Genomic DNA, 14,837 nt, shown 5'->3' with positions numbered 1-14,837 from the left:
GATATCGATGAAGTTCTAATCATTGATGAATTTACTCGTATTCACATAAAATTTAGCAAATTCACATGTGAATAGGCAGCCTTTGGTATTAAAGATTAGGGAGGTGGTGTGTATATATATGTATAGAAGAAGGGGCAATTAGCAACATAAATCGCCCTCGTTACGCAGACACAAAAACGAAAAAAGAGTCGGGATTCGGAAAGCAGAAGTAGAGAGAGAAAGAGGAGAGAGAAAGAGAGAGAGTGTGTGTGTGTTTATGGGGTATCATCGGAGAGCGATCAAAGAGAGAGAAAGAGAGCTCGTCGAGCTCTGATTCCGACGACACCGAAAGAAAAATCAGGCGGCGAAACGTAAATGCGGCGGAGCAATTTCTACAGAGAGAGAAGAAAAACCGAAAGTTTGAAACCAACAAATCAAAAGCTATTGTGATTAGTTTGGGTTCCAACGAACAACGAACCTTTGCAGATTTTGAAAACGAACAGTTGAGTTTTTCGAATCTCAACTTTGGAAGAGCTATAATGAGGTTAGACTTACCAATTGTTGTTTATTGTTAGAGTTGTTCGGATGTTTACATCTCTTCAATCTCTCATCGTTTTGAATCCCAATTCCGTATGGGCATTTTGAAATTGATGCTGGGAACTTTGCGAAGTTCACAATCTCTTGATTAATTCGTCGCATTTCGAGTTCTAATTTGGGAATTTGAAAGATTGAACGAAATTGGAAGCTGTTTAATAAAGTGATTTGCGGGTTTACTTGGAATTGGAGGGAGGTAACGTCAAAATTTAGGGTTTTTGCTTTGTGTAGATGTGATTATGGTTAGGGATTATGTATTTTGGAGTTGGAATTTGAATAATTTGGGATTTCGGTTTTGGAGGGAGAGTTAGTTGGGAACTGTAGTTCTAATCTGATTTCAAGGTTGGTTTTTTTTACATGATGTGTTTTCGTTATTCATTGTATGGCTTGTTGTTGAATGGATCAAGTTTGTTTTGGAAGATGGGATTTTGTAGATGGAGTAAAACCCTAATTTAGTTGGTGAAAAAATTAGGGGAATTTTGGGGATTTTGTTTCTTGAAGTTAGAAACTGATAGTTGTTTGATTGTTTTATGGAATTTTTGTGTTGAGAAATGCAACCACCGCAGCAGCATTCATGGAACAATCTTGCTGAAATAAAAGGTCAATTAATCAAGAAGCTTGGATTCGAGCGATCCAAGCAGTATCTTGATTATTTGAACCGATTTTTGAGTTTGAAGTTGAGCAAAACTGAGTTCGATAAGCTTTGTTTAAGGACCGTTGGGAAAGATAACATCCGATTGCACAATCAGTTAATTCGTGCAGTTTTAAAGAGTGCGTGTACAGGGAAACTTCCGATTGTGATCCATGATGATTCTTCAAGAACGGTTGGAAATAAGAAACCTTCAGATGGAGTTTACCATCAAAATGGGTCCATTCCGGTTGTGACCCACGTCACAAGCCCGCTGTCTTTGGGCAATGGCGATATTCTGCCTCCATCGCCACGAAAGGCCAGGACTGGATCCCGTGAGCGAAGAGGTGGGGACCGCAGAAGTGCTCTCGGGCCGAATGGGAAGACAAATTATGGTTCTTTGACGTCATCTATCCCACAATCGGCTGATTTTAGTTCTTTGGAGAATGGGGATTCATCTTCCTCCGATACTCGAAGGGCAGTTCATCAACAAGAACTCATTCAAGAAGCGGAAAATGGTGGCGGATCACCAGACGGTTTCGTTGGTGTGCATCATAAAGAAAAGACCGAATCTTTAGGTAGAAAAAAAGATGGGAAAAGTGTATCTGATAGGATTTCGCTACATGCTCCGCTTGGGGTTCCGTATTGCCCGGTAAGTATAGGTGGGGCCTACAGCGCAATACCGTTGGCGGCAAGTAGTAGTAGTAGATGTGTCGGTGTGTTGCACTCCGATGGTTTATTAGAAACAACGACATTAAAGGACCACATGGAGCAGATTTGTGGAGCACAGGGTCTTCAAGGGGTGTCGATGGATTGTGCCAATGTGGTCAACAGTGGATTAGATGGTTATTTAAAGGGTTTGATTGGTTCTTGCATGGAACTAAATAGGGCTAGGTCCGTCCACGAGCTAACAAAAAGCGGTTCCATCAAGAACCCGACTCATTCGAGACCCTTAAATGGTGTCATAAGCCATCATCAAATACAAAACAGCAGTTGGCCTTTGAATGCAATGCAAGAAAATGAACCCAAACAGCTAGTAACTTTGCTAGACTTTAGGGTCGCTATGGAGCTTAACCATAAAAAGCTTGGGGAAGACTGGCCGATACTTTTGGAGAAGATATGTACACATGCCTTTGAGGAATAAAATCATTGTTGGAACCAAAGTTTTCTTTATCTGCATTGGGCTCTTGGTGTTTAATGGATTGTTAAAATGGTTGATTATTCTACATCAACTCTCGGGTCTCGGCTGGTTTATGGCCTTTTAGTGAAAGCCGTCTAGTGCAAGATGATCAAGATTCAAGGTCAAAAGGGCCCTTTCCGCTATAGGAAACGCCACATTTGTGAGCAACCAACCAAGAAACTGTTTTACAAATTGGAAAAAAACAAACGGTTGCCTTGTTGTATGATTAGCATGTTTCCAGTGCATATTTTCCGCTTCTTCTGTAATTTAGTTGATGAGATAATTTAGAAAAGTTTTGCAGGAATAATATGTGTAGCTCGGTACTTGATTAAAAAAGTTGAGAATCTGGCATATATCTAAGGTTTTATTGTGTATGTATTTTCAACATTAGGCATTGATTGAAATATCGAATATTAACGACACATTTTCTAATTAGTTTATTCATAATGAAGCATGGTCCTCATCAAAGTAAGTTATTTATTTAACTAATCTTATACTGGGTCAGGTTCAAACGAGGAGACAGTCAATTTGCGAGAAGCCGAGAAGTTTCAAGATCACACATGATTGCATGTGACACGGACCCTTTTATCATATATGATAAAACACATGTTGTATCGACCAGCCTATAGCAGGTATTTTTGGTTGCGTTCACCAAGTCCCCCACGTCCCTTTTGGACGTGTTTAATCATATATGATTAAGTGGCTTGGTTGGTTTTCCATTATGTCCTGTATGGATAAAGCTGTTGGTCTGTAGAGATTGGAAACATTTTTGTTTGGGAGGGTTTCTGCATAGATGGAAGCGTGTTTTTTATTGGGAGGGGCATGCTTGGAATTTTTTTTGGCTTTCTACATAAAGCTCCGCTTAGAAGCTTATTGAATGAGCCACTTTATATATCATTAAGCCACTACTAGACATCATTTATAGCTTACCAAATAAGTTATGAGTCCCATTAAGCTCATTAAGCTGCTAACAAACATGTCCTGAGTGTTCGTATCGTATGTAATCATGTGTGATCTTGGAACTTCTCTCCTTCTCGCATGATCCTCCTTTATCTTTCTGTAGTTCTTTTCCATATTTACTTCTATAACGTTTCTGCTTCTGTTGTTTTGAGGAGGGTTCAAAGAAGATGCGAACGGTTTGTTGGTTGTTAAGGAGTAAGTTGAATTTATAATCTGTTATCTTGTTTTTAGTTTTGCGTATTTTGCAGTAATATGTTCATAAAAGTAGACGTTTTCAAGAATTTAAACGTGCCATCAAGGTTTAAGGTACGTCTGCGTCTCTGTGTGTTCACGATCATTGTTTTAACTTGTATGTGTTAATTATGGTGTCGTTTTGCAGAACATGAAATTAGAGCCGATACCTTTACGTCTGGAATCATGCCAGAGAGTCAATGAGGTCAACCTGCTGTTGAACGGTGCGTCTTTCTGGTCAAACGCTCGTTCATAGTTTGTCCACTGTTACTTTCATGATTTCTTGTTTGTTTTTCACGTTATCTACCATTTTTCTTCATTCTTGTGGTCCCAACTTCATTAAGTAAACGGGACCCACTAATCTGCTATCGGATCTTTATTGCTTCTCCCACCATATAATAGGGCCCGTGAGATGAAATTTAAATGGCTTGATAGAATAGTAAAGTTTCGGTCTTGATAAGCATCAAGGAAATAAGTTCAAGAAAATAATCAAGAATTTGTTTGTTGATGAAGCTTTTTTTATAAGATCTTGTTCTATGGCTATTAGTAGCAAGAAATAGAAGATTCTCGTCTTCTCATGGACTCCCTCCGTCACAAAATAAGGGTCCATATTTCTATTTTAGTTTGTCCCAAAATAAGTGTCCAGTTTCAAAAGTAAGTGCCTACTCTCCAATCCTACCTCTAACTATGAGATGGAGAAATCATTATTCCTCTGTTATTAAGGGTAACATTGCCATTTAAAAAACTTGTTTTTTTTTATCGTGGGAATTTATTTTAGGACGGAGGAGGTAACGGTTAACTTCATACAATGATTCATTAAATGGGTTTTCAAACAACCGACTATTTTTTGTTACGTCCTCAATCATTTTTTGAATTGTTTAACCACAGTGACTTAGAGGCGAGGCTTGGAGCAACCGGTTAAAGTTACTCCTTTATGACCGAAAGGTCATGAGTTCGAGCCCCGGAAATGATTTATAATGAAAAGGGTAGTCAAGTCTGATGATTGACAATCAATTCCATTAAATGTTTTCTCTTTTAGAGGTCCACTTCACATGTAAATCATGTATTAGATGTAGTAATATGTATGTAGAGTTGGGTTTAAATGAGAATAAGGTCAAAGTAAGAAAACACGAGAACACCTATATCACATGTGATTTTACAATAAATTACATCTAAAACACGTTCGACGAGGGTGCGCATGCGATTCAGCCCTGTGACCTGGGTGGTTTAACCCATTTCCTTAATCACATGTGATTGTACTGTAAGATCACATGTGATGTAGGTGTGCTCGTGTTCTATTACGTTGACTGTGTTCTTGTTTGAACCTCCCTATATGTATGTATGAATAGAAATCGATAAGAAAATATATAGAAGATTAGGGTAGTAGAAAATGAAATGTCGAGATTCTAATATTTGGAGTGCTGAAAAATTACCATTATTCTTTTTGGATATGGGTGATCCCAGGCTTCGCCCAGACTAATCTCATGGCAAGTCACGACTGTAGTCTTCGCCCATAGCCCTAAGGCAAATCTTCCGGTGGCAATAAGTGCATATATAGATGGCAGGATTCTTTTGGGCATAATGCTACAAAGTTTGCCTTAGTTCCTATTTAGGCCCTGCTCGTTGGCAACTTAATGAGCTTAATGGGACTCAAAGCTTATTCACTCGGCTATACATGACTGTTTGGTAGTGGCTTAATCATATAGAAAATGGCTTATTCAGTAAGCTTCTAGGGGGAACTTTATGTCGAAAGCCAAGTTTTTTCCAAACCTGTCCTCTCAATTAAAAAACATGCTCCTTCCATCTATGGAAAAAAACCCTCCCAAACAAAAACCTTCACATTCTATACAGACAGATTAATCCACCTAGACAACTTTATCTGTACAAGACTTGATGGAAAACCAACCAAATAGCCCTTAGTGTAACAAATTTTTTTTTTTCTTCTCAATCAATGTAACATTGTTTCAAAATTTCCTATTTTTTTATCCATTTTGATTGCATTCTGATTGCATTCCTGCTAACCTTGTAACATTGAATGACGTAGATATCAAGTTTATTGATAACTTGGCCGTAACCTTTTGGTAAATGGGCATCATTGTCATCAGGATCTTACAAGATTAGCAGGTGGGTACAAACTAGGAAATTTTGGATCTTCGTTTCATTGATCGATAAAAGAAAATGTTCTTTGTTGCATTTAATTGAAACTAAACCTGTCTTTGTTGCATTTTGCCCCATTCTTTTTGCCATTTTCAGACCTAGAAGTATTTGAAGCCCTGTATTCTAAACAGAAAAAAGGGTCAAACCCTTCTAGTAGCCCAACTATAGTATCCACACTTCTTGTGTTGCTAACTAGCTATTAGGGAACATATATATATATATATATATATATATATTTGTGTGTGTGTGTGCATACATAGGGGCTTAATCATTTAAGAACCCCATATATTGCGATACTTGTAAGAACTATTATCGTAAGTTATTGTTTCACATGTTTCTTTTCTAAGGCTATAATTTAATATATTGATTAACATATATTTGTTTCACAATGTGCTTGTTTCATATGTATTCGGTTCACAATGTGAAACTTTTTAGTTGTATTCTTTTGTTTCACCAACACAAAAAATGTTCACATTGTAAAACAAATATATGTTAATCATTACACTAAATCCAAGTTGTAGATGGAAAAACATCATGTGAAATAGCACATGATGCACTCATTGTCAAGGTTATCACAATTTTGTGGGTTCTAAAATGAAGGCCCCTACATATATATGTGCATGTGTTGGAAATGGCATGACCAACAAGAGGTGATAGCACCTAGAGGCTCGAGTTTTGTATATGTGTGTGTGTGTGTGTGTGAAATGGCATGACCAACAAGAGGTGATAGCACCTAGAGGCTCGAGTTTTGTATATGTGTGTGTGTGTGTGTGTGAAATGGCATGACCAACAAGAGGTGATAGCACCTAGGGGCTCGAGTTATGGCGTTTTGCCAACTTGGTCACCCTTTGACTTCTAACAACTGCTCCCTCTGTCCCAAAATAAATGTCCACAGTGGAAAAGGCATACAATTATAGAAATGCGTAATTATTTCGCTTTTTAATTAAATAAATAACAATTTTACCCTCAATAATAGAGGGAGGGATGAATTTCTCCATCTCATAATTAAAGGTAGAATTGGAAAGTAACACTTACTTTAGAAAGTGGACACGTATTTTGGTACAAACTAAAATAGAAATAGGGTCATATTTCTTGTTTGGATGTTCCTTCGCCTTAGTCCATAGCATGTTCCTTATCGCAACTAAATACTTTTTAAGAATGGACACTTATTTTGAGACAGAAGGAGTTTGTGATTAATAGATTATTGAAACTGCTTCCTACATATTTCTTTTAGAATCCCCCTTACTGATTTTAGTGTAGATTTTTTATCATGTAACTGTTACATGTGATTTTAAAGTTCAAATCTACAAGAAATCAAGAAATAAAGCTCTTAGATGAAACCGTATATAGATAAAGCAGTCAATTAATCATCTTATGATTTTGACATTTTTCTTCTTTTGGACAGAATCGTCATTTGTGAGAGCCAGTCCTTTTCCGCTTGTATTATGAGTAAGACTGAGGAGCCGTTTATCAAATGCTTACCAGGTCAGTGCCTACTGGGTGTCACGTACTTACCGGGTGAGCATTGCAAGTACTGAGAATCTTACCCAGTAAGTGAGGGAGAAGACTCTTTACCCAGTAAGTAAGCGCTCACTGGATCAACGACATTTACCAACAATACGTTTTGATGGTCGAGAATGTTACCCAACAAGGTAAGCAAGGGTGATGACTCTTGCCAGTAAGCGCTTACCATCTGGTAATGGCCCATGCATATCATTATCCCTTTACTTTTAAGCTAGTTTATACTCATGTTGAGTAATACTCTCAGTGTCCCTAAAAGAGTCCACTCTAAAATCTAGAAGCAAGTCTAGTGACAATTTTTGACAATATTACGCTCGATAGAATATACACTAACAACTAGATTTTTTTATTTAATATTAAAAGATAAGAGTAAGTTTGGAATATTAACAACACATTTTCTAGTTAGTTTATTCATAATGAAGTATGGTCCTTGTTAAGTAAGTTGTTTATTTAACTAATCTTATATTGGGTCAGGTTCAAACGAGAAGGCGGTCAATTTGTGAGAAGGTGAGAAGTTTGAAGATCAGACATGATTACATGCGGTTCGAACACTTAATTATATATGATAAAAAACATGTTGTCTCGACAAGCCTATAGCGGGCGACCTTTGGTTGCATTCACCAAGTTGCCCACGTCCCATTTGGACATGCATAATCATATGTGATTAAGTGGCTGTTTGATTGGTTTTCCATGAAGTCCTGTATGGATAAAGCTGTCTGTGTGGATTAATCTGTCTGTAGAGATTGGAAGGGTTTTTGTTTGGGAGGGTATTTTTCATAGATGGAAGGAGAGTGTTTTTTATTGGGAGGGACAAGTTTGGAAAAAACTTGGCTTTCTGAATCTGTGTGTAATGTGTTTATGATTATTGTTTTAACTTGTACGTGCTAATGATGATGTTTTGCAGAACATGAATTAAAGCTGATACCTTTACGATTTGAATTATGCCACAGAGTCGATGAGGTCAACCTGCTGTTAAACGGTGCGTATATCTGGTCACCATGCTCGTAGTTTGTAACCCATGTACCATTTTTCTTCATTCTTACTTCCGCGATGTGGGTCCCAACTTCATTAAGTAAACGGGACCCACTATCTATTATCGCATCTTTGTGGCTTCTTCCGCCATATAATAGGACCCCTGAAATGAAAATGTTAAATGGCTTGATAGAATAGGAAAGTTTCGATCTTGATAAGCATCAAGGAAATAAGTTCAAGAAAATAATCAAGAATTTGTTTGTTGGTGAAGCTTTTTTTATGGATCTCTGACTCAATAAGATCTTGTTCTATGGCTATTAGTAGCAAGAAATAGAAGATTCTCTTCTTCTCATGTACTCCCTCCGTCACAAAATAAGTGTCCATATTTCTATTTTAGTTTGTCCCAAAATAAGTGTCCAGTTTCAAAAATAAGTGCCTACTTTCCAATCCTACCCTTAACTATGAGATGGAGAAACTCATTACTCTGTTATTAAGGGTAACATTGCCATTTCAATTAACTTCCCATGAGGATTCATAACGGGGTTTTTCAAACAACCGACTATTGCTTGTTAAGTCATCGATCATTTTTGAATTGTTTAACCAAGGTGACTTAGAGGCGAGGCTTGGAGCAACCGCTTAAAGTTACTCCTTTCTGAACGGATGGTCATGAGTTTGAGCCCTAGAAATAACCTACGAGGAAAAGGGTAGTCAAATCCGATGATTTATGATCAATTCCATTTATCATATATTAGATATAGTAATATGTATGTAGGGTTGGGTTCTAACGAGAATAGGGTCGAAGTAAGAAAACACGAGAACACCCATATTATATGTGATTTTACAGTAAAATTACATGTAACTAAGGAACACTTTTGACAAGGGGTGCGCGCGCGACTTGGCCCTGGGACCTGGGTGGTTTGATCCTATTCCTTAATCACATGTGATTTTAAGGTAAAATTACAAGTGATATTGAACCAGCCTCTATGTATAGAGAAATGGATAACAGAATATACAGGAGTCGAGGGTAATAGAACCGTGTGTGTGTGTGTATATCTTCGGCGCAGTCTAACTGCACGCTCACTTTCTTGTAGAGGAGGTTGACGATGAAATGTCATTATTCTTTTGGGCAAAATGCAACAAAGTTCCTATTTAGGGGACGCTTTCTGAATGCTTACCCGGGTAAGCGCTTACCAAGTCACATTACGTTACCGGATGAGTATGATAAGGACCAAGAATCTTACCCGGTAAGAGCAAGACAAGGATCAAGAGTCTTACCTGGTAAGTGAGGATGACGATTCTTACCACAGTAAGCACTTACCGGGTAAATTGTTGCATACGATGTCGTGTTGGTGGACTAAAATCTTACCCGATAAGTAAATGATAGTGTTAAATTTTACCCATAAACGTTTACCGGGTAGTGTTTGGTAAACGGCCCCTTATTGTAACAAAGAACTCTTTCTCAATCAATGTAACAAAGTTCTAAACTTTCCTATTCTTTTATCCATTTTGATCCGGAGCCTGCTGATCTTAGCAGTATTGATAGCACCATACGTGGGTAAAACTAGAGATGCACAAGGTTTGGGCTTTTCGGGCCTGGGCCTTACAATCCCAGTTTCAGTGAGCAAAAATAAAGGCCCAGGCTGGGCTTTGCGGTTAAATAAAGGCCTGATCGGGCTTTTTCTGGCCGGAATTTTTTGGGCTTATCCGGGCTTTTTGAGGCTTTTTCAGGCAGGGCCTAGGCCTGGATCTGCCCCCAAAGTTTTGACTGCATTGGGCTTGTGGCTGGACCAGGCTTCGGGCTCACTAGGCTCGGGATTTTTTGGACCAGCCTTTGGGCTTGAGCTTTTTTTTTATAAATTAACCTGGATATCCAACCCACTATGCGAGCCGACTAATCCCAGGGCGACCTGCTTTGCAGATAGCCCGGAGTCACCGCATTTAAACCTCCGTGGCCACAAGGGGATTTTTATTACTCCTTGGATTTGAACCTGGGATCTCCTGGTACTTTTGACCTTTGGAGCCAAGCTCAAATCAATCAGGCACCACCTTTGTGGTTTGGGATTGAACTTTTTTGTTCATCTGTAGGTAAAACTATGCACCATATAAGATTTAAATCTGTATCCATGTGCTATTATTGGCATGTTACGATGCTTAATGGTTTAGTGGCTGTTTGGTGAATACTGAAAGATTTGGTGCAGAATGATGAAAGACGCTTTGTATGACTTTCTGCAGAATGAAAAATGGTTGCTTGGGAAGTGTTCTGAATGATCAGTCTGAATGACAGAAAATTGCCATTTTCATCCGGCTTGAAGGTGTTGGCATCTTTGACATCGATGTTTTCAAGATTCTTATCAGGTTTCATCTTCATCTTTTCCATGCATGTTTTAGAACCACATTTGAACACTATAATACCCAATAAGAAGGCATTTGATGCTAATTATGCATCAACTAGAATGCATCATTTTGTTGTGAGCTTCATATATCATTATTTTTTAAAGTATATAATATTTATATACAGCAAATACTCACACACACTTCTCACATTCAGTGAGGTTTGAACCACTGACCTCCAGGGTGGGTAGGATTAGGATTTTTTTTATTAACCTAGATATCCAACCCGCTATGCGAGCCGACTAATCCCAGGGTGACCACCTGCTTTGCAGATTGCCTGGAGACTGGAGTCACTGCATTTGAACCTCCGTGGCCACAAGGGGAGTTTTATTAATCCTTGGATTTGAACCTGGGACCGCTTGGTACTTTTGACATTTGGAGTCAAGCTCAAACCAATCAGTCACCACCCTTGTGGTTAGGATTAGGATTTACTGGTAACCCAGATACCGGTGGATCAATGACCCTTTGGTATAACATTTGTAGTTGTTCTCTCTTTAAGTTGATTGGTGCTACTTTGTTTGTTCTTTAGTATATCAAGGATTTAAACTTAGAAAACACGAAAAGAATGCGTACATCTGTGGACCCGTGAAAACGAAAGATTTACAGGGTTCGTTTAGTTTGAATGCAAAAAGTTACCACCCTTATATTCCATGAAAATCGCAACATTTCCAATTTTGATTTTTGACATCCTTTGCTTCTCTTGCTTCAGAAAGCTTTCAAAGTTCCCTTTCGTATATCGCTCGATTTTTGTCACATTTGCCAAAATCAACACACTTGTGAAACTTTTGTCGGGTTTGTATACGTTGGGTCCCATTGGAAGTTTCTAAATGACGTGTGATATGGCGCGGCAACGAGGTCAAGTCTACGGTGAGGCCACAACGTGTTTCAAGACTTGACTTATGGCGGCAAATCCGTATAAGTAACTAAGTAAGACACTAAAAAGGTAAGAAAAATCAAATATCGTGTTGCAGAAACCATGCATTGGGTCATGACGTGCCATAAGGCTTTAGGCACGAGTCTTAAGCCACAATGGCTATCATGCCGAGCCATTTAGAACACCAAGATGGAAATCCTAAATGAGGTTTCGGGTTTTAATCCGGACACCATCTACCTGCTTTTGGGACACTGTGTTTGTGTTTTCATCCCTTACGATGATTGTGAGACTGGTATGATAGGGGTGCTCTAGAGGGTTACATATACCCTTCTATTAGGTTGGGCTAATTATTATCCTTGGTAACTTGTTATATTGGACTTTGCATTATGTTGTTTTTTTTAGATTATATATATATATATATATATATATATATATATATATATTCTATATTATAAAGCATTTGACAAAAACTCTTAAAAACCATTTTTTATGCATGAAGTTTGTATATTGATGCATATTACTTAAAATTCAAGATTACAAGTAAATTATGCATAAGTACAACTTATTAAAGTTTCATGTTTGAATTCATGTAACTAATTGGGGAGAAACATAATCAAATAGAAGACAAATATGTTATTTTAAAATATAAATGATCTAAAATATAATTAGGATAATTATCGAGTCTTAACAAAATAATTAATTATTATCTTTATAAGAAAATTGTATTATTAAACCAAATAAAAATTACTTCGTTATTGAATCTAAATTAAATTATAATAAAAAAAATTGAATTAAAAAATTACACAAAAATTGGAGTTTTAAATACTTAATTTGATACTAATATTTATATTTTATTCAAAAATAAAAACATTATCGTCTTTTCAAAATTACATAAGACCATAATATAACATCGACTGAGATAAAAAATAAAATGAAATATTAAAATCAAGATGTATATTGCTGTATTGTACGAATACCCTTATAGTATATATATAATGGTAATTTTTTATTCTGATTTTATGGTTTAGATGCTCTTGTAATCGTTCAACCTTTTTGTATCTGAAAACATGAATTGACGCATTAAATAAACGAGGGAGATTGACTTATGATAGGAGTTACTGGAGACGTAAGACTAGGATAACAGACTAGGTGTAGGATCCACATCTAAAAACATGAATTGATGTGTGTGGTTTTTGCAAGTATGTGTTTGTGTGTATTTCACTTCTCTATTTGTTTGTCGCCGGAGAAGAAACAGTTGCCGGCGAAGGTGGGGCACGGAGAAGGAGGTCACGCTGGAAAAGGTAGCCGGCACCGGAATCCGGGATAGGCCGGACCGGATGTGGTTGAAGATGGATTTTGGTTCTTTTGGTGGTGGGGGCGTCGTGGTGGGGGCACCGGTTAAGGAATATTGTCGATCATTTTATATGAAATGAATTATTTCTTAAGTTTAAAGATTAAGGGGTCGTTTACCAAACACTTAGCGGTAAAATTTAACACTATCATTTACCTACCGGGTAAGATTTTAGTCCACCAAAACGATTTCGTATGTAACAATTTACCCGGTAAACGCTTATCGTGCTAAGCGTCATCGTCCTCATTTACCAGGTAAGATTATTGGTTTTTATCATATTTATCCGATAAGGTAATGTGACTTCGTATTCACTTACCTGAGTAAGCGTTTGATAAATGGTCCCTAAGCGGTTGCGTTATTAGTTGTTTTGTTAAATTCTTGAATGACGTAAATTACCATTCTGACCTTCTAACTATATTATTTATTGAATAAAAAATAACTCTTTGATAAGTTTTGTAAATACTAAACATTTTCGAATAATATAATAAAAATGACATACTAAAAACAAAAACAAATTGTAAACATATTTAGTAAATCTATACTATATTATAAAACATTTGACAAAAACTTTTAAAAACCATCTTTTACACATAAAATACTTCTTATCGATACATGTTACTTAAAATTGAAGATTATAAGTGAATTATGCGTAAGTACAACTTATCAAGCTTCATGTTTGAATTCGTGTAACTAACTGCAGATAAACATAATCAAATAGAAGATAAACATCTTATTTTAAATATAAAAAATCTAAATTTAATTATGATAATCATTGAGTTCTAACAAAATACTTAATTATTATCTTTATAAAAAATATATTATTAAATAAAAAAATAAATTAAATAAATACAGAAAAAATGAGAAATTTTAAATAGTTAGTTTGGTACTAATATCAATATTTTTTTTTTATTTTTTTGATATTTTATGTTTATATTTTATTCAAAACTTAAAAATATTATCGTTTTCTCAAAACCACATAAAACTATATTATAATATCGACCGAGACAAAAAAATAAAATAAAATGAAACATCAAAATCGAAATGTATCTCGCTACATTGTGCGAGTACCCTTCTAGTTATATTATAAAACATTTGACAAAAACTCTTAAAAACCATCTTTTATATTATCGATGCATATTACTTAAAATTCAAGATTACAAGTAAATTATGCGTAAGTATAATCCATTAAGCTTCATGTTTGAACTCATGTAACTAACTGTAGATAAATATAATCAAATACAAGATAAAATTCTTATTTTAAATATAAAATCTAAAATATAATTAGGATAATTATTAAGTTATAACAAAATACTGAGTTATTAAACCAAAATAAATTACTTCGTCATTAAACCTAAATTAAATTATAATAAAAAAATTGAATTACATAAATTACAAAAAAAATAAGAACTTACATATATATATTTTTAATTTTATGATATCTTCAAATTTTTATTTTATTAAGAAAAACATTATTGTTTGCTCAAAACTACATAAATTCGTATTATAACATCAACAGAGACCAAAAAAATAAAATGAAACACTGAAATCGAGATATATTTCGCTGTATTGCGCGAGTATCCTTTTAGTATTATAAAATATACGAAATTCAATTTAATTCATAAGTTAATAAAAGTATTAAATTATTACTCCATTCATTTTAAAATAAATATTCACAATGAGAAAGACACAGTTTTAATGAATTAAATGATCATAATATCTATGTTGTTTAATAAAACATTTAGACTAAACTCTTAAAAATTAATTTTTATGTATCAAGTACTATTTATTAACGCATACTACTTAAAATTCAAGATTACAAGTTGATTAAACATAAATACAACTTATTAGAACTTCATGTTTGAATCCATGTAATTAACTGCAGGATACAGATAAACATAATAAATAGTAGATAAGCACTACAAGATAAAACACTTGTTTTTTTTCTAAAATATTTAAAACTCTACCCAATTTTAATTATTTTATTGTAGAGTATTATCTT

General features: G+C 35.6%; 1 protein-coding gene across 1 annotated transcript; it reads left to right on the top strand.

Annotated features, from left to right (window-relative positions):
* The first annotated feature begins 198 nt into the window (after positions 1 to 198).
* LOC112514639 lies at positions 199 to 3,151 on the top strand. Its single transcript, XM_025121221.1, has one exon. The coding sequence runs from the start codon at positions 1,125 to 1,127 to the stop codon at positions 2,343 to 2,345; it is 1,221 nt and encodes a 406-aa protein (XP_024976989.1). The 5' UTR covers positions 199 to 1,124; the 3' UTR covers positions 2,346 to 3,151.
* The last annotated feature ends 11,686 nt before the right edge of the window (positions 3,152 to 14,837 follow it).

Source organism: Cynara cardunculus, assembly GCF_001531365.2.
Source record: "Cynara cardunculus var. scolymus isolate 2C chromosome LG 6, CcrdV1, whole genome shotgun sequence".
NCBI lineage: Eukaryota > Viridiplantae > Streptophyta > Magnoliopsida > Asterales > Asteraceae > Cynara > Cynara cardunculus.
The sequence above is the reverse complement of the archived record's forward strand: the minus strand, read 5'-3'. Positions and strand labels throughout refer to the sequence as shown.